The 21,982-nt window shown below is 55.4% G+C and overlaps 7 protein-coding genes across 7 annotated transcripts; 5 read left to right on the top strand and 2 right to left on the bottom strand.

Moving 5' to 3' along the window:
- Nucleotides 1-1,269: 1,269 nt before the first annotated feature.
- On the bottom strand, nt 1,270-1,601 carry C8A04DRAFT_33341 (uncharacterized protein; the record flags this gene model as incomplete). The annotated part of the gene is made up of 2 exons (XM_062782430.1): nt 1,270-1,515; nt 1,599-1,601. 2 exons carry the CDS (start codon nt 1,599-1,601, stop codon nt 1,270-1,272), a joined length of 249 nt encoding a protein of 82 aa, XP_062632564.1.
- A 547-nt stretch (nt 1,602-2,148) lies between these two features.
- Nucleotides 2,149-2,912, top strand: C8A04DRAFT_33340 (uncharacterized protein; the record flags this gene model as incomplete). Its single annotated transcript, XM_062782429.1, has 2 exons — nt 2,149-2,169; nt 2,226-2,912. The coding sequence occupies 2 exons, from the start codon at nt 2,149-2,151 to the stop codon at nt 2,910-2,912; spliced, it is 708 nt and encodes a 235-aa protein (XP_062632563.1).
- A 1,050-nt stretch (nt 2,913-3,962) lies between these two features.
- C8A04DRAFT_16079 (uncharacterized protein) lies at nt 3,963-4,325 on the top strand (the record flags this gene model as incomplete). The annotated part of the gene is made up of 1 exon (XM_062778724.1): nt 3,963-4,325. A coding segment is annotated over one exon (363 nt), but the record flags the coding sequence as incomplete, so codon positions are not given.
- Nucleotides 4,326-10,853: 6,528 nt separating this feature from the next.
- C8A04DRAFT_33339 (uncharacterized protein) lies at nt 10,854-12,021 on the top strand (the record flags this gene model as incomplete). The annotated part of the gene is made up of 2 exons (XM_062782428.1): nt 10,854-11,601; nt 11,666-12,021. The coding sequence occupies 2 exons, from the start codon at nt 10,854-10,856 to the stop codon at nt 12,019-12,021; spliced, it is 1,104 nt and encodes a 367-aa protein (XP_062632561.1).
- Nucleotides 12,022-12,293: 272 nt separating this feature from the next.
- Nucleotides 12,294-12,536, top strand: C8A04DRAFT_16080 (uncharacterized protein; the record flags this gene model as incomplete). Its single annotated transcript, XM_062778725.1, has 1 exon — nt 12,294-12,536. A coding segment is annotated over one exon (243 nt), but the record flags the coding sequence as incomplete, so codon positions are not given.
- Nucleotides 12,537-15,302: 2,766 nt separating this feature from the next.
- On the top strand, nt 15,303-15,566 carry C8A04DRAFT_40915 (uncharacterized protein; the record flags this gene model as incomplete). The annotated part of the gene is made up of 1 exon (XM_062785105.1): nt 15,303-15,566. One exon carries the CDS (start codon nt 15,303-15,305, stop codon nt 15,564-15,566), a length of 264 nt encoding a protein of 87 aa, XP_062632559.1.
- A 2,256-nt stretch (nt 15,567-17,822) lies between these two features.
- C8A04DRAFT_40914 (uncharacterized protein) lies at nt 17,823-21,730 on the bottom strand (the record flags this gene model as incomplete). Its single annotated transcript, XM_062785104.1, has 4 exons — nt 17,823-18,590; nt 19,170-20,694; nt 20,782-21,118; nt 21,175-21,730. The coding sequence occupies 4 exons, from the start codon at nt 21,728-21,730 to the stop codon at nt 17,823-17,825; spliced, it is 3,186 nt and encodes a 1,061-aa protein (XP_062632558.1).
- Between the last annotated feature and the right edge of the window lie 252 nt (nt 21,731-21,982).

Raw genomic sequence — 21,982 nt, 5'->3', positions numbered from 1 at the left:
TGTATCGAGAAAAGCTGGCGCGTGACGCCCGAATCGAGCTAGATGGGCCAACATTTCCTTAGCCGGGTTTGTTTGCTCGTAATTATCTCCAGCTGTTCCCTCTTCTACCCCGGCCTTCCAGGTTTCCAGGTTGGCGCGAAGATCGGGCCCCAGAAAAGATAACTCACGAGGTCGCAGACGCCCACGCCATTGCCGAGTGGGCCCAGCAGGTGTGTGTTGGTTGATCGAGTTCTAGCGGTAGGCTTTTGCATTTGATTGGTTGTGGCAATTATTGCGTCTAACGGGAGGATGCAAACAATCCTAATTGGGAAGCTCGCAAGAAGACACGAAGAGTGGAGTACAGGCACAACATAGCACGTGACCCACTTATCACCAACCTCATTCGTTGTTGGAAATTGTATCCAGACTGTCGGTAACCAATCAAATAAACCTACCAGCAAACCACAGCACACAACCCCGACAACCGTGAGAAAAAGCCACAACAAGGCACGCCCAACAGCTCGATGTTTCTCACCAATAATCCTACAGGTCAATCGCTGCCTCCCCGCCTCCCTTCCCCTTCTCCCTACCCGCCCTCGAAATAATCGGCGCACCACTTACCTTCATGCCCTACTTTTCTACAAAAGTGACAGAACAAAACTAAGTCAAGCCATCGGTAATGTAAAATAAGATTTGAAACAACAGTATTTAGACCATAGAAACAGCTCAGCTCTAAGTATCTATTCCAGTTTTAATCGTCAAAATCCGTTGAGGTTTGGTTGAACTTTGACCGATTGGACTGAAGGTATCGGGTGTGGTGTGCCGATTATTTTGGCCAGACCGAGCCTCCTCTTTATCCTGCTGCCTCCGGCTATCTTCATGGTAGATTTAGTTCAATTTCTCAAATACTTCAATGGCATAACTATAGCAATTCCGCGACTTTCTGCGACTTCCTTTAGGAGTTCAAGCGTAAATATTTCAATCGTGTTCGAACCTCGGACCCTCAAGAGCGGGATAATCTCACTTGTCTTGGACGGGCAGACCTAGGCGGGATGCGATGAGAGGTTGGGGGGAGAGCCGGGTTGCAGGGTTGTAGGAAGCAGACCGACTGGCAGGCGGGGTGGGGCAGATAGGCGGGCCCAGAACAATTGGCCGTCGCGGCCCTGTTAGCCCTGTAATTCTCCGTCTTCCGTACGCGTTCTCTTCCTCCTCGTCACCCAGTAGGGCGGGCCTGGGGAATCTGGGTGCGAGTTGTGGAACTCCCAAATGGCATCGTCGCAGCCTCGAAGGTCAGTCGCTGGTTGCCATGAGGGTGTGTGGCCCACCCATTTGACGAGGTATTGCCATCTCCCCGGCAGCCTCATTGGCGGCTGCCTGCATGGCCTCTGTGTTGGTCTGTGATTCGTTGTAACGCTGGTCCTGCGCCTTGACCACGTCGTCGATGATCTTGAGGAACGCTCGGGCGCCCTCGTCTTTCTGCAGCTCCACGACGGCCTTGGCCGTGGCTTCGTCGTTTATGATCTCCAGACGGAGGTTCTCGAAAAAATTCTTCAGGTTAGGGAAAGCCTCCCCCTGCAATCCGTGTCGCGATTCTTGCCCGAGGGCTGGTCGTTGCTTGCCATCTTGGCGTCCCTGGCAACCTCGAGTGCCTGTCCTTGTAATGTAACTGTCGGTGCAGTGGCCCGTGCCCGTTCCTCGTGTAGGGTTAGGGTTGGCTAGGGTTGCACTGCAGGCAGCCCCGAGTGGGACTTGGCAGTGGGGCCGTGCACCTGGGTCTGTGCGCGACCACAGATTGGGGATATTCCCTGGAGGGCGATCGCCCTCCATTTCTGGTTGCTCGTGCAACCTCACAATATACTGCATACCCCCAACTACGGCCTGCACCGTGATAGTAGGTTGCACCTCCAGTCCGCGTGTACAGCGAGTAAGCGCATGAAAGGAGTGTCAGCTTGAGCGACATTTGTAGCGACAATCAAGGCCGAAATCGGCAAGTTTCAACGCTCCAAGCGACTTGCAGCTGGGCCGCTGTGCCCGTGACACCATCCGACTGCCCTACGGAAATCATTTCTATTACGTGCACTGCATTGCACTGCAGAACGTAAATCCGGCCCATTTCCTTTTAGGCTACCTCGAATTCCCATCACTCGACCGTACTAGGCACGAGACCCAATGGCAGCACCTCTGACCAACGTAAGCGTACATTGTACATCCTATCCAGGAATTTCGCTAACACCGGTTCTCTCCAGATGGACCGCGAGAGGTTCGGGCATATTAAGGACAAGGCAATGCGGCAGCTTAGCCCTGATAACCCGACGTGCTGCGACGCCGAGACTATGGCGCTCATGGTCGCATGCCTGAATCACCGGTACCGCGGCAATAGTGTATACTTTGCGCTTCTCGATACGCCGGGCATGGATACAACGACATCCCAAATCCGGGACGTCGACAAGGTATTCCTATTTTACCACCACGGCAACAGCTTCTGGTCGGTGGCCTATATCGCTCGTCGGGTGCCGGAGGTGACCATGTTTGACGGCATCAGCATGCTGCCCAGAAAGGTTGCCAAACATGAAGAATACAGCCTGCGAGACGACAAGGAGAGGAAGGCACGGATGGACCGCTTGACTGCCGCTACAGAAGCCCACCTCAAAAACGTCGGCGATTGTATCAATATCCCGTTTTACGACAGTCCGATCCTTGGAGACACAGACAGCGCTCAGTCTGGGGTGCTTTGCGTTGCGTGGGCCGAAGCGAAATACAACGACCAGCCTGTATATATGTCGTGGAATAAAGAGAAACAGCTTGGTTGTTGGACTCCTACGACGGACAATCTTGTGGAGGCTGAGCTGAAGCGGGGGGGTAGTTTGGCCTGGATTGATGTGCTCTATCTCCGTGCGAAGACCGCCGACTTTGGTGTACTGGTCACGGTATAATGGGGGGATGCCTTTCTGTCTATGTATCTTAGAAAGGGGGAAGAGTTGGAGGGAAGTCTAACATTGCCACAGGCCTGCTCAAGCAAATTATCAATAGCATATGCTCTACCATAACGAGATCCTAAAAAAAGCTCCTACAGCTACGGAGTCAGAGCAGGGGGAAAGCTTTCTTGATTTCACTGAAGCTCTCACGGTTTCCTACATACTCCGTCTGCCACCATTCCTTGGCTTCGCTCATCAACCCGGTCCTGAACTTACTCCGGGCAACCCGGTCTGCCACATCTCCGGTTTCAGCCCTCGCCCAGGTTAGGATAGGGTTAGGGTTGTTGGAGCATTTCCTCGTCGTGGAGTGACCTTCCGCCCATCCCGGACCACATGCACGTGACCCCGCCCATACATAACTGCCACCATGAAGGAAGGCGCCCGCCTCTGTCTCAATCACATCAATCTTGGAGCCGCTGAATCGCTCAATAACGCAATAAAAATCCACACAATCATTTTTCATCCCTCTCTTGCGTGCCCTCTCTTGCGCGCCCGATTGCGCGCCCTCGACTCGACCACGCCCTTGACCACGCCCGGGCTCTTCAGGTCCTGGCCTGCATGTCTCAAAACAAGCCGCCGAGGAAAGCAAAGCAGGCATCAACCCTAATAATCGTGCCAAAGAGGCCCGGCTGCTGGACCAAAAAGCACATGGCAGGTTGAGAGATACTTTTATCTACAGCGCAAAGAGGGGATTGAAAGAGGTAGAGTTAGAGAAGTTTAAAAATCATCCATGTAAGTTCGGAATTTCTTATTGTTACATCTAGTACCTTCTCCCACCCTGCCCCCCTAAACAAGAGCGGTCTATACTAACGTTGAGTTTCGAGCACGTCACAGCTCCCGCTTGCGCTACAGATGATGCCAAGTACCGGACACTAGCAGCTGCATATTTGGACTTTGAGCCGGCGACACAGCCTTCGAGATATCGCAACAGTTTTCCGAGCTCATAAAGGATCTGGACAAGACGTAGCACCGGGCCTCGAAGACCAATCACAGACACAAGATACACCAGGACACGCGGACGAAATTATTGAAGCCCCCGACGTGGACGGAACCACCCCGCTCATGACAGCCGTCCTCGCCGGCCATCTTGAAATCACCCGGTTTCTCCTTCAGAATGGAGCCTCAGTGCTGGTGCGAGACCTTCGAGGGCGAGATGCCCTCGCCCACACTAAGACCGGCCCCTTCGGGGATAAGCTTCAGATGTACAAGCGATTAGGGCTGCCGTCTATTACTGATAGCCAACACGCCGAGAGACGAGTGATAGCCAAGATCTTGCATCATTCTATGGCGTTAGAGTCCTGGTTAGTTGAACATTGGCGTTTTAACTCGCCCGTCTCCCCAGCCCAACCAGGCGGAAGTGTCTTGCTATGACTTTTTTACTAAATGCTATTTGCTAACAAACAAATCCTATATACAGCCGTCGAAGCGGGCAGAATCAGGATGCAGGAATTGTCTTCTAGAAAGAAGGCCAAGAAGCTCATTCCTTCACGCCCATATCTGGAATTCGAGATCGCTAAACCGGGTCTTCAGAGGGCGACCACCGGGTTCATCGCCTCGGTTTCCTGACTAGCCGTCAAGACGGCCGCCACGAGCGGCTGGCCCCCAAATGAAAAACGAGGCCCGAATACCTTGGATAGTTGTAACCTAACTGCTTCCAAATGGAGATAGTGCTAGGAGTTTCTGGATGCTATAAAGCGAGCGACGGGGATTTCGATCTTTGTCGAGGCGCGTGACTTCCTCACCCGCGGTGACCGAAAGGCATTGGTTGGTTGCCTCAAATGTGGGTGCGAGCGGTGTAAACGGAGGTTTCTCGTGAAGAAGGCGGGAATTACCAATACCAAGAGCGGAGACCCTAATTGTAGTGTTTCCGACGACGGCGGTGATGATGCCAAAAGTCGACGTTCAGGCCCGGCGGAAATACGGCCCAAGATTAAGCCAGTTCCATCTAAAGCGCCGGAGGTATGTGTCAAAGCCTAAGTCGAAGCCTCTGTGACTTTTTTACTGACCTGGGCTTTTAGGCGTGGCGGGTGTATGTAGACGACCAGGGTAACGAGTGCGCAAAACCCAGGAGTCGGCGGATTGACGCAGATGGGTTTTCGTCTCGCCTTGAAGCCTCGTTATCGGTCCCCCAAAATCCCTCAAATACATCTAGCCGAGCTCCAACTGATAGCGATGAGGAGGCACATATCTCCTAGAGCTCACTGGAGGGAAAAGAAACGCCGCTATTTCATGAGCCTATCTCCACGATTGCTGGCCGATCTGGGTGCTTCAAGACGCCTTCACGACAAGCATCCATGGAGGCCAGACCAAACCTTGCGCGATTCCTCTACGAGGGCCGCAACCCATCCGCTCTTATTAGACAAGCGTCGGATCAGGCAAGCGGCCCTAACCCACCCCGATTAGCGAAAAAGCCGGCCAGCGAGAAGAGGGCCGGGGCAAAGAGCTCGGGGTCATCCCATCGCCAATGTTAACGTTCCAGGGCGTGGTAGGCTAGCCAGGTATAGCCGCCTGCCTAATAATGTTATAGATCTCTATCAAAGTCCAATATCGGCCGCTATAGGAAGGTGTTATAGTAAGAGTTATACTTGTCGGATGGTAGGGGTAGGAAGGGGGTGGCTAGGCTCTTATCAATAAATCCATTATCCATCCACCTATCATCCCTTGACGCCTAATCCTTGTTTACCGACAATCGCACCTGACCAAAATCCTCGGTCAAACAAAAACGAAAAAAAGAAAATAAGAAAGGAGCAACGAGGATCCTCCTAAAACTGAATCCGGGAATCATGTATCAATCCCGCTCAATTCACATGCACCCCCTGAGCAACAGCCAACGACTTCTTCCCCCTTTCCGCCCCTTCTCGTCGCGGAACGCACCCCGTCTCCCTCACTAACCCATACCGCATCCGACCATCCCGACACCCCAACTTCGGACACCGCTGCCGATGCTCCAACTCGACAAAATGCCTCTGCAACCTCATATACGACGATACCATTCCCACCGAGCACGCCGTCATACTACACCGGCATTCTAGTCCACCCTCCCCTCCCGAGAAAGAATCCTCGCCAGAATGCAGTGGGCACTCCTCTTTCGCAAACGGGTCGGCGCCGTACTCCAGCAACACCATCACCGTCTCTGTCAACCTACCTGGCGCACCACTGGCATCGTCGGGATCCTCGTCTGTCCACGCCCGGAGGATGTGGTTGGTAAGGATCATGTACAACAAACTTGACGACTCCTGTAGCCCGTCACTGCCTCCCCGTCGTCGTCGGTTGGGATGAGGTTCGGGCATCAACCTTACACATCGACTTGCTTACTGAAACTCATTGACAGTCACGAATTGAATGCTCGGAACCGGATCAAGCACCTACGTCCAAAAATCAGGAAATCCACGAGCCCAAGGAACTTTTTGGCACGAGCTGCACTATAACTGTACATTGGAACGGCGAGATGCTTAAATATACCAGACACATCGACGATAAGTCGGGAAACGGGCGGGTCGAGTTTTCCATCAGTAACCCTCAGACAGGGAGAATAACTGTAGTGTTTGAGAACTGCTTGCAAGGATCCCGACTGTCGCAGAGGAATGGTCGTCCCTTGCAGGCCCGGGAATTCAACACTGCTTTTTATGGACAATCACCGGACGGTTCCCCAGCCTTCGGGTCTGGCCACGACAGCCAGTCTACGCATCATCATACAGAGGGCAGTGCATCGTCAAACGTCCGAACCGTCCCCAATTTTCCAACCGAGGATCAGCCGTCAGCGGGTCACAATGATACAGTTGGCGGACAAGGTTCTCAGCCTGGCAGACTCAAACGCCTACGGTCTCCTGATGGCGTGTCTAGAGCAGGTGCGAAAAGACAGAGGATGTCAAAAGCGGAGAACCCAATGAATCTCGGATCGAAGGCTTGATCACCGAGCGAAAATGGCCAACCAGAGGGCCGGCCTACGACGATTGAGCCTGCAGCATCGGAGGAGCAGGCATAGTGGAGAGAGCTGTTGTTGTTGTTTCCATTTAACCTCCGGGTGGAGATGGACAGGTGACTTAAGGGCAAGCAACGCCCGACGGAGAAAACAGCAGGCACGACGCTGCTGGCGGGAGAGAGGTTTCTTGCGGCATCGGGTCCGGTCAGGGTATGAGGGAAGAGGATGATAGGAGCGCTACTCCAATGCCAGCCGTTTAGCCGTTTTGGATTCTTGAGCCGTGTTTTGCCCTCGGGGACCGGCTTCTTGATGGCAGGCTGCGGGAAGAAGCTTGCGGCAAGCAGCCGGGAATGCTTATCGGTCCAGTAGGCCGGGAGAACGAAGAGACGTGAACGAGGCTCCCTACGTATGATGTCGGTGAGCGAGCCCGGCTCGGCCGGTGTGATGAGCGTTGTAGGTCGTCCGCGCATCTTTGCCTGGTTTGTTCCGGAGCGCGCTCTGGAGGGCAGTCCCCGTTGTGGCAATGGATGCGATACAAATGCAGATTTCAAAGACAGTGGGACGGTACCAGCACGGGATTTGGGGGGGATGAGACTGTTTCTGTAGTGAAACTAGCACAATATCCGGGGAGTATTCTCGCTCCCACGCTGGTGAGTGGTGTGCTGTTCGGGAGGGCCGTGGACAGGGGCGCAGCCAAGGCAGCGGGACTCGAGCAGCGCCCATGGAGTCTTTCGGCTTTCCTGCGGAGGGCAGACATCCAGAAGCTCCGCGTTACCAGGGAAAGATTTGAGCGGCGCAAGGGGTACGAAAATATACCCTTCTCTGGGTGTTCTCCGGTGTCAAGTCCTATCCGAGGCTTGTATCTTTGAGGTATCTCTCGCACCCCTGTGGTGCCTACCTGTGGACCAGCTCTGCTGCGCCGTCACTTGCCGTCACGTAGATTATCGCGTGGTCTTGGTTTGTGGCTGGGCCAGTTCTTCCTTACCGAAATGGGCGTTGATGTAACGTAGGTAGCGTATCTGAGAGCCAACGAGCTCGGACGACGTGCGGAGCTATACAGCGAGCTTCATCATGAGTACCTTGCCCGTCTATGTCCGTTGCTGTTGGATGTGCTGCCTGGATTCTTTGATTTGGCGTCTATGAAATCTCAGGGGTAGTAAACAAATCAGGTTACCCGGGAAACCGTGTGAGCTTGTGCACGTACTTCCATGTACGGATTACCACTTCTGATTCCTCCGTTCGGACCCACAAGGACCACCACGGTATCCAATCAGGCCACAGTATACGACCGCAGACATCGCCTGTCCCGAGAATCACAGGACGGATTGCACCAAGCTTCATCCCCATCGGCCTTGCGCCCCTTCCCTTCTTTCGTTGTCCACATCCACTACGCTGCTACTCGTCTCGCCACGCTGCATGCGTTTTTTTTCTTCATCCCATGTCTTCCCCCTCTCTCGGCATTTCTCGGGCCGCACACGCTATCGCCCGGCAGCTCACTCACCACTTGTGGAGTAGCTGTCTAGGACCTTCCAGATTTGCCTTCTTTGTCGGCTACAGTACTGCTTGTCTTTGAGAGTCGTCGATGTGGGAGCTCTCACGATCTCGCCGTGCTCTAGCCCTGTACGCAACAATACCTTACGTCGCAAGGTTAACATCGTGTGTAAGCCAACGCCATGCCTGCCTAGCGGATTCCAGGCACAAGTGCGAGACTACGTCCCCGCCCTGATCATCAGCAGCAATGCCGCAGGTACTGACCGCGTCGATACACAGAGGCGCCGGAGAAGGCTACCCCTCCTCCCCTCTGTATGTCGTATTCGAAGATTGCCGTCTGCGGAATATCCATATCGTTAGCCGCAAATCGGGCCGGATATGAGCGCAGCTGCGGCAAGGGATGCAGGCCGCTGTCGCGAGAAAGGCAGGTTGGTGTCTCGGATTAGATCGGACCACACGCCGTGACTCCGGCGGCTGCAGACAGGTTTAGGTGGGCGGGGGCTGGCGCCAACGACCATGAGCGCTCGGGTTAGCTACGTGATCCGATTGGCGGGAGGCCTCAAGGGAGGATTGCAGCGGGCTCAACTGGGGAGGCGACGAGGCGGACTCGACATGACGTGGCCTTTCCTGTTCTGTGGGCGGCTCGCGGGGGCTAAGCCGACACGACGATGAGGCCTCGGCCAGAACGATCCAACTGGAAAGAGTCCCTTTGGGGAGGTCGCAGCGCGGGCCCTACTGCGGAGGGGACGAGGAGACTCGACATGACGTGGCCTCTACAGGCGGCTCACGGGGGCTGAGCTGACGATGACGATACGGCCTCGGTCAGGGGCAATCCAACCGGGAAGAGGTCTCAAGGGAAGGTCAGAACGTTTGCCCAACCGGGGCGACGAGGCGGACTCGACGTGACGTGGCCACCCCGACTCAGCGGGCGGTTCGCGAGTCATGCCGTTGGAGCGAGATGGCACAGGGACGGGACTACCGCGCGTATGAGGTGGCTCGATGCCCTCATTTCTTGCTGCTAGAGGCACTAGCAATGTGACAACAGGGACGAAGTGCAAGACAGAGGTGACGGAGCGTCGCATGAGGAGGGGTCGAGGCGCGTACTGCATGCTCCGAGCCTCCCTGCTAAGCTATTTCTAGAGAGATGTGACGGATCACGGTGTCAGGTCAAGTTTGTGATTCGTGGCTCCGACAACATCCTGCAGAAGCTGCCTTATCTGGCGCGAAGCAACGCCGTATGATAGGCGATCCTTGTTGTTGCCGCTTTGACAGCGAGGCAGACCCGGCCCTCGGGAAGGCCGACGGCGCGAGGTTAGCATTTATGTGTGCAGCAGCTCGGTGAGGGGTTGTCTCCCTCGCGATTGGTGATGCCGGCTGCATCGACGACGAAGAGGAGGGTGCCTGGTTCATGCAGCTATCACATCGGCCGAGCCGGCCGAGCGCCCGGGGTTGGGTGTACAATGAGGCCCTTCACAGCCCAGCACGTTGCTTAAAATCTGTCACGACTATGAGACCTCGGTCAGGGGCAATCCAGCGGGGGAAGCCGTCAAAGGAAGGTCGCAATATAGTCCCGGCTTGGAGGGTTCGAGGCGGACTCGATACGATGCCACCTCCTGGGCTCTGCAGGCGGCTTATGGAAGCTGAGCCGACAACAAGATTGAGTCTTCGGTGTGGGCGATCGATTGGGATGAATCCTCAAGGTAGGTCGCAGTGCAGGCCCAAGCCGCCGAGGAGAGGAGGTGAACTCGGCATGACGTGGCCTCGCCGGCTCCGTACGTGGCTCGCGAGTGACGCTGTATGGTGCCACGGCGTCGGCAGGTGATTTCTTGTCTTCGCTTCAGTCGTAGCAAGATAGTACAAGGACGTGACTATCACGCATATGAGGCAGCTTGGTGCCCCCTATTCGCTGCTGGTGGCGCTGGGAATATGAAAACAGGGATCAGGACCTGGGTCGTGCAGAAAGGGGCCCGCAGAACGTCGTATAAGAAGGGAATGAGGCACATGCGGTATGATCCGAGTGGCAGGTTGAACTCGGTGAATATGTTTGGTGTGCCCCTTTTTTTTGGCTAGCACGTAGGACCCCAACCGCGTCCAAGTGCTGTGATGCGCCACTCACACCACTTACAGACTACCTAGAATGAGTATCCCCTGCTGCTCTTCCTCACTTTGCTACTCTTCCTGCCTCCACCCATCTAGGCCGCAGTTGCAGCGGCCCGGTTGTATGACACATCTCGCGGATGCCTTGCTCCCAACCGGTAGGCGCTGCTTACTCTAGTCGTGGCCGAGCGGCCGAGCTATCAGGTTCGTATGAGGAGACCAGAGGCGCAGTCGTCAGGGGAGTATCGGGGGGCTACCTACGACTTGGCGCCTGTAAGGTGTGGGGATTGTATTATCAACCCGCCCAGCCAACGGGGATATATAAGGGTCCCTCTCGCGTGTCGGGAATTGCCTTCACTATACAGCATATCACGTCTTCAACCATCATAATGCCTTCCAAAACAAAGAAGAGAAGCAGGCCAGACGCCGACACCACCGGCGTCACTAGCAAACCCGGCGACACCGACGACACCGAGACCACGAGAAAGAGAACGAAGTTGAACATCGCCGACACCACCGGCGTCACTAGCGACACCAGTAACACCGACGCCATCGTCGCCACCAGCGCATCGACCAACACAGCCGCAACGGAGAAGGTTATCGACCCTCGCGGTGACCTTGTTCTCGTCATCGGCACAGAAGTCTGCGACGAGCCTACTAGGTTTCGAGTTTGTTCTCGCGCGATGGGACGCGCATGTCGACCGTGGGAGACTATGCTGTTTGGTGGGTATGCCGAGGCCAAGCCCGCCAGCGGCGAGTGGGTTGTCCGCCTGCCAGAGGACGATCCAAAAGCTATGAAACTCCTTCTTCTGATTGTTCATGCAGAGTTTGAGAAATTACCAAAGCGACCTTCTCTCGATCAATTACTGAACCTTGTCCAAGTTGCTGACAAGTACGACCTGCTTGGTAAACTTCAGCCCTGGGCCAGCTCGTGGGAGGTTGACGTCCTTGACGCGGACGAGGACAACATGGTTGGATGTATTTATGCGGCCTGGAAACTGCGCACCAAAGATGCTTTCACAACGAACATCATCAACTTTTCTTCAACCCTCACCCACACGGAAATAGCGGGGCTCACCAGCTGTGACGGCAATATCGCTGGCCCCCTGTCTGAATATGGGCCGCCAGGCATCGAAGGTAAGCTAGTGCCGACATTGAAACATACATTTATCCGCCATTGGCACTAACATACAGTAAATAGCCTGTATAACGAACCTCCACCTCTCGATAGTCCAAAGTATTCTCGACTTTGTCGACGCCGAGGTTTCAACACGGTTTCGGGGAGCGAATTGCTGTGGCGATTGTATATTCCTAGGCTCTGTTTCGCAGCATTTCTCGAACACGAAGCAAAAGGCTGCCGACCGGCCCGAAAGCGTAAATGAACTGCTAACGGCCCTCGACGAGTCGTTCACTTGGGTCAACACGGAGTCCGCCAAGAGGTATAGAAAGTTTTTGGGGAAGTTCAACAGGCCGTTCAAAGCTTTTCAAAAGGACCTGGACGAATATTGGGCCACGCTCTGTGGTGATCTCAGTGATCTAGGACCGAGTAGTCTATGATGCAACAGCGTGATTTCAGGGATTTGGGGCAGGGCACCACAGGTTATTACAGATGAAGGTATATGGCGCCTGAGTGGTTTGGGGGTAATATGGTCGCTCGTCCTGGAGGACTCTAGGCTTTTTCTAGTAATCAATTTACAATTACTGCATTGAGCTACGCTCTAAGTCCCAACCAAGCAACGACCACGCCGTTGCCGATGCGCCCACGTACATATCTGATATCGTACCCGGCCCGGGGCCTGAAGGCAACTTCTCGGTGGAGCAAGGTATAGAGCGTCCCCTGGCCCGGCCGGACGTTCATGATCCGCAACCGGGCGTCGAACCGGATTCTAGCGCGGGAGGATGGAAACCTGGTGCTGAAGGAGGTTGCGGAGCTGGCGCCGTGCGGTTGGCTCTGGGCCTGCGTCGAGCATCCCGAGGGTAGGTGCCCGAACTGGTCTCGCGGAAACCAAACCATCCTGGGACGTGACAATCAGGGGGGCTTCCGGGCCGGGGCTACTGAACACAAGGGGTAGGGGCAGTTCGACGCGAGGAAACACCCGGATGGAGGCTACCAGTTGTTGTCGATCAATTACTGGTGCTGACCTTTCCTCTTTCTCTCAGATTCCGATCATTGACGCTTCCTCTTTCTCTCAAGTTCCGATCTCCTGACCTTTCCTCTTTCTCTCGAGCTCCGGTACGCTGACCTTTCTTCGTTTTCTCAAACTCTGACGGACTGAAATCTTCCCTTTTCCCGTCGAACGAACGATCTCGTCTTCTATACTGAACGGTCTCTGCTATCTGAGATGCCGATCTCCCCACACACTCTGCGCGCTTGCCAGCAGTGTTTCCGCGCAAAGCAGGCCTGTGACAAAAAGGTGCCATGCAAAAAATGCACTACCAAGGGATTACAATGCGTCCCACAATACCGCAGCCCTGCCGCAGCAGAAAAGCCTTTTATTTCAACGGAGGATAACTGGTATTCTTACGCTCCAAGTAAGCGTGATGTTCTAGTGGGATAACCACCGATTTTTACAAGTAGACACCAAAGAAAAGACCGCAACGTCGTCATCGTACCTTGTAGCCTCTGCCAGCACACAACCGAGCAAACCCTTCAGACTCGGCACTAACGCAATGTATTGTCTAGATGCACACAGCTGTCGTGTGATACCCGATGCCAGGAACCCAGCCTTACACGAAGAGTGGTCGGAAGGTAGCAGCGTGCAAGTACCAAGACAGTACAGTCCATCCCGGCTACAATGTGCGTATCATCGCTAAACAACCTAAGGTTGGGTGGGAGCTTTGTTGTATGGTCTTCTCAGGCTAACAGCAAGCGTTGGTTTTAGGTTAAAGACCCACAGCGACTCGTCGAAATTCGACGAGTTGCTGTGGGTCGTGAATCTGCATGCTGATTGGTCCAAGGGGGCGGCAAGCTGCCCTAGACGGTCAACGCAGAGTACCTTAGATCGGAACGCGGCAGCACGGCAGCTTTGCCCTTCCGGGCCCACTTTCGAGGACGGCAGTCCAGGACTAACCGGACGCACACATCGTATGGGGGGTTCGGTCCATCACAATGCAGATGCAAGGAGGCACAGCGATCGCAGCGCTTGTTTATTTTTGAGCTTGCTTTCGACATCAAGAGAGAAAATACTGCGCGGAATGGAAAGCGCGGTACGAAATTAGGTGCGCATGGTCGGATTTTAGCAGTAGAGAGGGGTGATTGTAAACTACGCTAATGACGTGAGTCGCTCCTTGTCCAATCACATAACTCCAGGCTCAAGCCCAACGTCTGATGGCCCTGATCTCGCTGCTCAGATCACGCTGCCGATTCTAGTTTGCTTGCAGAGCTGCTCGAGCAGAACAGGGCGCTACAAGACTTCCCCTTCTATGCAAATAGCTATTACGAACTGTTTACAGTACGCCGTGGTAGGGTTATAGACTGCGTGGTAGCCGTTACAGCCGCAATCTCCTACCCCTCCCTGGTTCTTCCCCTATCGGGCTGCACAGAACCGCAGGTCCAAGTGGCCGTTCACTCGCTGATGCGACGGCATAGGTCTAACGATTTTCATGCTCAACAACCGCCGCAGTCCCCCCGGGAAGCCCGAGGCCAGTTTCCCAAAATAAGGTCCCGATCCCACACTATCCCCCCGATCCCACACTATCCTGCCGATAAGGCACCATCGCGCGGCCCTTCCCAGCCCGTCGCCCGGATGATCTGCGCTCAGACGACGCGTCGGCCATTCTGGGCCAACCAAGCTGCAGCCTTTGCCTCGTCCTGCGCAGACCGCAGCTCTGGGCTTGGGCAGACCACCTAGCCTCGTACGACGCGCTGAACCGGTACGGTTGGTTGCCCGTTGCCGTGGCGGCGGCGACAACACATGACTCACTGTCCTCACCTCCTTGAAGCTTCGCCTCAGGCAGACTACACCTAGCCTCGGATATCGTGACCAGCCCCGCCCACTTGCAACCAAGAGAGTGGTTTCTTGAGCTGCGGCCGGTGCAGGACGAGGCAAAGGCTGCAGCTTGGTTGGCCCAGAATGTCCCGGAATCAACGATGCGAATTGCGTCGCCACCTTGGCCAAGTGTCCCCGCCTATCTGACTGAAAAGATGCAGCAGATCACCCTCGGTTAGAGACACCGCCGCGCCCATCCACTAGGTGCGCTGGGAATCTCACACCCTCACCCCGGCAGCCACCAAACACACCCAGTCCCAGTCCCTGGGATGACTGGATACAGAAGTTATGGGCTTGATTTGGGGGCCTTGACCTCGAGTCTGGAGCGCCACATCCTAGACCTCTCTGTTTGATGAGATCCTTGCGAGACCCTGATCTCGACCCCTGCCCTTTAGTTGAATGATAACGAGCCCTCCTCCCCAGCCCAAAACACCTTCTTGTCTTGTCTCATTATCTCAATCAGGGTCACCTTGATCATTCCTAGCCGTCGTTAAGATGGCTTTCAAAAATCTACCGCAGGGGCATGAGGTCGACCCAAGCCCCCCAGCCCCGGTGACCGCGCCCGCGTCTCCTCAATACTACGCCACGGCTTCGTCCCCGGAATCCCTCGAACGCCCCGTGGGCACTACAAGGCTCGGGTCTGCTGAGACTGGTATAACCGATTCGGTCTATGGCGGCACCCCGTAGCGCCCTTCAGACACGCGCGCCGATGGCGGCACCTACACCTGCACCTACTACGGTTGTACCCTGCGCTTCAAAACTCCTGCCCTGCTGCAGAAGCACAAGAGAGAGGGCCATCGCTAGGCCCACCGCCTTACCTCGGTTCGGCGGCCTGACACCCCTGGTGGCATGACCTCTTCGGCCCTCCTCAACACGCAAGCCGACCCGCACCGCTGCGATCACATCAACCCGAGCACGGGCAAGCCCTGCAACACTGTCTTCTCTCGCCCTTACGACCTGACCCGTCACGAGAACACCATCCACAACGTTCGGAAGGTCCGCTGTAACCTTTGCACCGACGACAAGACACTCAGCCGGGCGGATGCCCTCACGCGGCACTGCCGGGTGTACCACCCCGACGTCGAGCTCCCTGGCAAGCAGCGTAGCGGTTGAATGCATACATACATTTACTTAAAACTTGATCTGGCATCATTTCTTGCATTTCGGCACTATCTCCACATGCCATCCACCTACATACCCTCCTCAACGTTCCTCCTCCAGCTAAGGACCACGGCCCGAATCGGAGAGCGCGTAATTAGTCGCTTCCGGCCAGCCTCCTGGATGTTTAACGTTTCACCCCTTTTTTTTTTTTTGGCTTTGTTCGTATTTTACCGTCTAATTATATTGTTTCATGTTTCCATGAATGGTCAGAGAGAGTGTTAGTCTCGACTTTAAACCTCATCTCTTTGACACCGAACGTCCCCATCACCCATCCGCACACTGCCCTATATCCTGCCGGCGTCACATGACAACCTCAGACAGATACCTGATGTTGTTTACTGACCGCAGATCAGGCTACTCGTGGGATTACTACCTCGAGGCCTTCAAGGCTTCTACGATCCTCGCCGTCTTCCGACGTGTGACGGATCGCCTCTCAACTACACTCTGAAAGGGTTCACTGAAGGTATGACGAAAGGGTTGTGATCCGGTAAAGCGGTTCACAACGGGATAATGATTTGGTTTCAATGTTCACTGGTCCGAGCAATTGTAGTGAACAAGTTGTATTGCTTACTGGAGAACTCCTAGAGTCCTCCAGGACGCTGCTATTTTATCTATCTACTGTTGGGGAGGCATCCTGATACCTTTGTGATGTACCTTCGTACCTCTGCTCTGTGACCATTCCCAAAGTCTCCACAGAGCATCCTCCCATTGGTCCTTCGCCCGGCCCGTCCTTGTGCCGGCTGGTCCGTGCGGACGCCCGTTGGTTTAGCCCGTAACACGACGGTTCTTCAAGATGCTCAGAGTCCAACACAAGGTCTACGACAACGAGATTGTACAGATAAGGACGCATCTCAGTAAATAGACAGCGCGTCGGCTTCTTGGCTGTAGGATGGGTGATGATACTAGCCACGACAAGGCGCCGGCGACCATCTGCCTATCGAGGGCAGCCACCATATTAGATCATGCCGACTTAAGCCAACCATCCCTTGAGCTCCGCTGAAGGCGACGCGATGCTGTCCAACTTTACCGTTCGGTGAGTATCGGGGGGTCAGGGCCCGCGGCATTCCCCCGCAGGTGTGGCACTCTCTTCCACACCACTCTCTCACCTTACGCCACCCCCTGTGTCGTTCTCATGTGGTAAGGCACATGGCCCATTGGCCAGAGTGCGATCGAGATGAAACGGCGTATAACTGTACAGCTCTAAGGATGAACATCGCCAGAAGGTGGCTGGGTGTGACCGTTTGACTCTGGAGACCACAAGATAGCAGGTAAACAGATGCCTCGCTAGCGGTATCTAGGCAACACGCTCACGCTCCCGGGCGGGAACGGCAAAGGCGTAATATAATACTGCCAGTTGAAGCAGGAAACGTCCAAACGGAGCCGTAGCCCGGCTCCTTCTCACGTATAGCTGACAATGCCTTCTAAGCTATTATCAGCCTCGGCTACCCCCCCCGCGCCGCCGTAAGCGTCGTGCTCAACGCCGAGGTCCCGTCATGGCTAACGGAGACTCTCATGCGCATCAGCAAGATCAGGGACAGCCGCCGCTTCAAAACCGCGACGTGACTGCGGAGGGTGCTTCGATCGACGATTGTATTGGCTCTGCTAGATGCTGCTGCATTATCGCCGTAGTACGGAACCGGACGCTACTCGGACGATCTCACTATCTGCCTAATTCTCGCCCATCAGCCAAACCACAGCTTTCAAATCCTTAGCCCCCACCAACCATTTCCACTCACGAGCCGTCCTCCGTGCTGGCTCCTCCTCTCACACGTCCCGCGCCTCCATGCCGACGGCCAACCAACGCGGACTGACACGACACATTTTAGGCGTGAGCTGTGTTGTATGACGGGTTCTCGACCAATCAACCAGCCTTTGTCAATGCAGGTTGGCCGCATGCTCCGGAGGCAAGCCCACCGGATCAAACCGAACGACCGTCATACCTAGGCAATACATGCAAGCACGTCACACGGCGGTCGGCGGCGCGCGATGTCAACCTCGTGTTGACAGGAGAGATACGGGCGAATCAGCCTACAGGGCGAGTTAATCAGGATCAAGTCAGCTGTAGAAAACTGGGGGGAAGAGGGGGGCGGGATGCGCCGGCAGCCGCTTATGTTTGGCCAGAGTGACACAGGGCAGGTTAGGTAAGTTACCTAGTATAAACTCATAGCTCAGATGAGCAGGAGCCGACGGCTGTGATTTCCCACACAATTACCACATCCGTCTCAGGTCAAATGTCCAGAACCACCGCTTTCGATTACTCCCACGTGTTCCCTTCAACACCTCCCCGCGATACAGCCACCCCCGACGTTGGTACAGTTTCACAAACCAGACCGCCCCGACGAAGTCGACAAACCCCTGGAGATAAAAGGGACCGACTCTATCCTTCCCGACCATTGAGAACGTTGAGGGCCGGGAACCCTCTGGCGTCTCGGGGGGTATTTCAAGAAAAAAGGTGTTGAACGGCCCCACTCTAGCCACTCGGTACTGATAATTCTCCTCCCACCTCCCGGTTATCGCCCTCCTGACGCCCATCAAAACCGGGTCCGCCGTGTGATCAGGCGTGTGGGGGGTTAAAAGCGAGAGCCGGCGGTTGATGGCGACGGGAAAGTCGTCCAGGCGATTCCAAATAAACGCGGTTGCGCCATTTCCGTTTAGGATAGCCGGGTCAATTGGCGTCGACCCATACAGGTCCATGATCTCGGTACCCGCCCCGTGCTCGATGAGCAAGCCGGCCACTTGACCGTGAAGGTACCGCGCTGCGTGGTGCAGGGCCGTTCGTCCGTTGATGTCCTGGAGATTGGGCCTTGCGCCGTGGCGAAGGAAGAGGTCCACGACACGCACATGCCCGCGGGCCGCCGCAGCATTCATTGCTTCCCCGAGGACGTGCTGCGACCGGGTCTGCCCGGAAAGCAACACCTTCACTCCCTCAAAATCGCCACGGTACGCTAGCATGACCAAGCCATCGCTAGCATGCCCCTCGACAGGCGCGCTGCTCCCCTCACCCCCCTTGTCGTTGTCCCCGACCATACGGAAACAGCCCCTCTGAACGAGCAGCTCGAGCATCTCGGGGCATCTTCCCGTGGTGGCGAGATCAAACGCCGTCTGTCGTGTGCACTGTAGCCTGCCCCAGACCGAGGCCCTCTTCGTGATCGGGACGAAATGGAGCAGCAGCTCCGTCATGATTAATGATAGCCAAATCGCACTTGGCCGGTCGTCAAAATGCGCCCCTAAATTAACCAGAGGCTCAATCAACACGATGTCCCCGAATTCGGCCACCCGGCTCAGGGGCACGTGGCCGATCTTGGTGGTGGCCACGCTGGGGTCCGCTCCGCGCGCCACGAGGTGCCGTACTGTCACGAGGTCACCGCACGCAGTGGCGTAATGCAGAGCCGTCCAGCCCTCTCCGTCTGCAGCGTTTGGGTCTGCGCCTGCCTCAAGCAGCATCTGAAGAATGCTTGAGCTCGCCCGGACCGCGAGAACGGCGGCAATGATAGCTGCGCCGCAATGTCCGCCGGCTTGGGAGGCGTTGACGCCGCGGTTGAGTAGGTGCCGGACGAGGTCCTCCTGGCCACTGACCACGGCAGCTTGCAAAGGGAAGCCGAAGTAGCCGCCAACGCAGCTGCAGTCGAGCCCTTGGTCCTCGAGCCAGCAGACAACGTCGGTAAGACCTAGAAGGGAGGCATAGTATATAAGTTGATCGGCTTCAATGGTGTCGGCCTCCCGGAATCTCCAGCCGTAGAGCTTCAATTCGGCTAGTCTGGCCTCCATGAGGGGCGTCCAGACGCGCCATCTCGACGTGTTTGGGTCAAAGACTCTCTGGGCCAGGTGCATGATATTCTGGGACGGCGTGGGCTTGTCACGAAAGCTGTGTAAGTACCAGGCCCAGGCGGCGTAGGAGAGGAAAGGGTAGACATGCGCGTTGGGTGGAATATCCTCGAACGGGCTGAGCGTGAGGTAGCGAAGACATATGCTGGATATACGAGCCTCCTCAACGGCCGGCTCGCCGAGACCAAGATCTTCTGCCCATTGGTTGGAAATAACGGTGCTCCGAGATAATTTGGAGAGGTACTCCTTCGCCGAAAAATGGACGAAGTGAACCGTGTAATCTGCCAACTGCTGGTCGGTTGACGTCGACTTCAGCTGTAGAAGGGACCCACACCTGCCGAGAATCATCTCCTTGACATAGTCCTCATCGACGAAGCCGTCACACCAGGAGTCGGGGAGGTCGTCGTATGGATACTCTTCAAGCTCCTCACCCGATACAACAAGTGCTTCGGCGAGTTCCTTTACTTGGAGAGGCTCGATGGCAAACAGTGTCCACCGCAGGATCATGACCGCCTGATCCTTCTCGTCGGGGGGGAGCCGAACAATTTTCTCCAGCTCGGAAGAGTACGCCTCGCTGATTCCAGAGGGCATTTCCGCCACTGTCTTGACCAACTGCTTCGCATTCTGCCCCGGTGAGATGGTCTGCTCGAGGAGCTTGATCCAGAGGAACATGCCCTCACTCCGCTCGGCCGCCTGTGCAGCGATCTTGTGCCGTAGTTCTGCCTTTTTCCTGGGAAGCTTGGTGTTGACCATGTGTTCCGAAAAGGATTCCACGTCGGCCGTGGTGTCCTTGGACGTTATGCCATATTCTAGCTTCCCGACGCATGATTCCGCTCCGGTTGACCCATCTTTCCCCAGATATTCTCGGATGTCCGGCACGTCTCTGCTAACCACCAGGACCCGTGACTTGGTTTTTGCCAGGTTTATAACTAAATCTCGGAGAAAGAGATTTCTCGGGTCACCATGATGATAGCGGGCTCCGGTGTCAATGTCGACGCATTCGTCAAATCCGTCCACGACAAACGTGCACCCATCGACGGCCGAGCCCACGGCGACGAAGAGCTGCCACAAGCCTGAGTGTGTCAATGTCTGCTCCCTCTTTCGCGCCTTGTGGACGCTGTCCATGACTGAGACGATGGATTGGTCTTGTCCCAGCATCTGCGCCAACCAGGATCGCAAGATGGCGTACGGGTCGCGGGTTGCCTGGCTGTCTGCCATACAGAAGAAATACGACAGCGGTATATTCTTTGCCTGACTCAGATGCTGAATTATCCGTGCTGACATGAACGTCTTCCCAAAGCCAGGTGGGCCGTGAATCCAGAGCAGCCTCGAATCGCCCGACTCGCCTGATGCCCAAAGTCGGAATCTATCCAGCCTCAGAACCCACTCGCAGGTGCCTTCGTGACGGTTTTGAAGCGCCGCTTCATACGTGTTTTTGGTGTCGATACCGTTGATCCAGGTTGATAGTGATAAACGCTTAGACCGCTCCTCGTTGGACGCGTAGAAGCTCTCGACACTTTGTTTAATGCTCCCGAGGATGTCATCCAACTGAAGACCTGAGCTCTCATTCTGTACGAGGGACAGGAGCTTGTACACAGCATTCTCGTCTTCTTCAATGCGGAGCATGGGCTCCTCAACCGTCATCTTGGCGGTTCTGCCGATGCTCTTCAACGTTCGCTCTGAGAGATTCAGTTAGAATATTCGATTGTGCGGGGACCGATCGAGGATGGCTCACTCAGAGTGCTCTGTGCGTAATACCTGCAAGCATTCGCGAGAAACCGCAATGCCGAGCCGTAGAGCTTGACGAGAGCCGTGGAGAGCTGGCTGGTAAGAACGGAGTTCCGGATAAGAACCTTGGCCTCTAGATGGGTATACAGGGCAACGATGGATGATATGCGCTCGAGGCCCTCGGCCATGGTGCCGAACGTCTGCGTATCGTTTACTGTCACCTGGAGAAGCATCATTACGGCCGCCCAGGGAATCGCCGCATGGCCGGGATCGTACTGTACTGCCACGTCGCCCACCTGTTTGAACTTTTCGATCCAGTCGACCACCTTGGCGAGAACGTCACGCACGAGCACTCGCTTACCCGCCTTATTCGTGAAGGACCACTGCTTTTCGAGACATTCCTGCTTCTTTTTCTCCACCACTTTCATAAGCTCCGAAGGTTGGAATCGCACGTCGGTGCGGGTAAATTCGAGGACCTCCTTGTCTTCTGCCGACAAGGTATCGAATGCCGCTTCCCATAGACTCGTTGGCGTGCCATCCTTGTCTGGTACCGTGGCTTCCATGTCGGCGCACACTGTCAGTGGATAGATTAGCGGGTTATCGTCCCGACAGACCGTGAGAGGCGAAAGGGTGCGCCGAGGCAGTAGGGTTCTTAAGCCCGCTGAATGATTGACTTTGGTTGGGAGGGAAGGTTAATTAGAGGTGCAAGGCTAGTTTTGATAGAGTCGTTGTTTGCGATTTTTTGTTCCACGAGGAGATGACCATGTCTTCATGCCCCTCAGCTGGTGTAACATGAACATGAACATGAATAGGAA

This window comes from Dichotomopilus funicola, assembly GCF_033296635.1.
Source record: "Dichotomopilus funicola strain CBS 141.50 unplaced genomic scaffold C8A04scaffold_128, whole genome shotgun sequence".
In the NCBI taxonomy this organism is placed as follows: domain Eukaryota; kingdom Fungi; phylum Ascomycota; class Sordariomycetes; order Sordariales; family Chaetomiaceae; genus Dichotomopilus; species Dichotomopilus funicola.
Note: the sequence above shows the minus strand (reverse complement) of the source record. Positions and strands in the feature narration are given on the sequence as shown.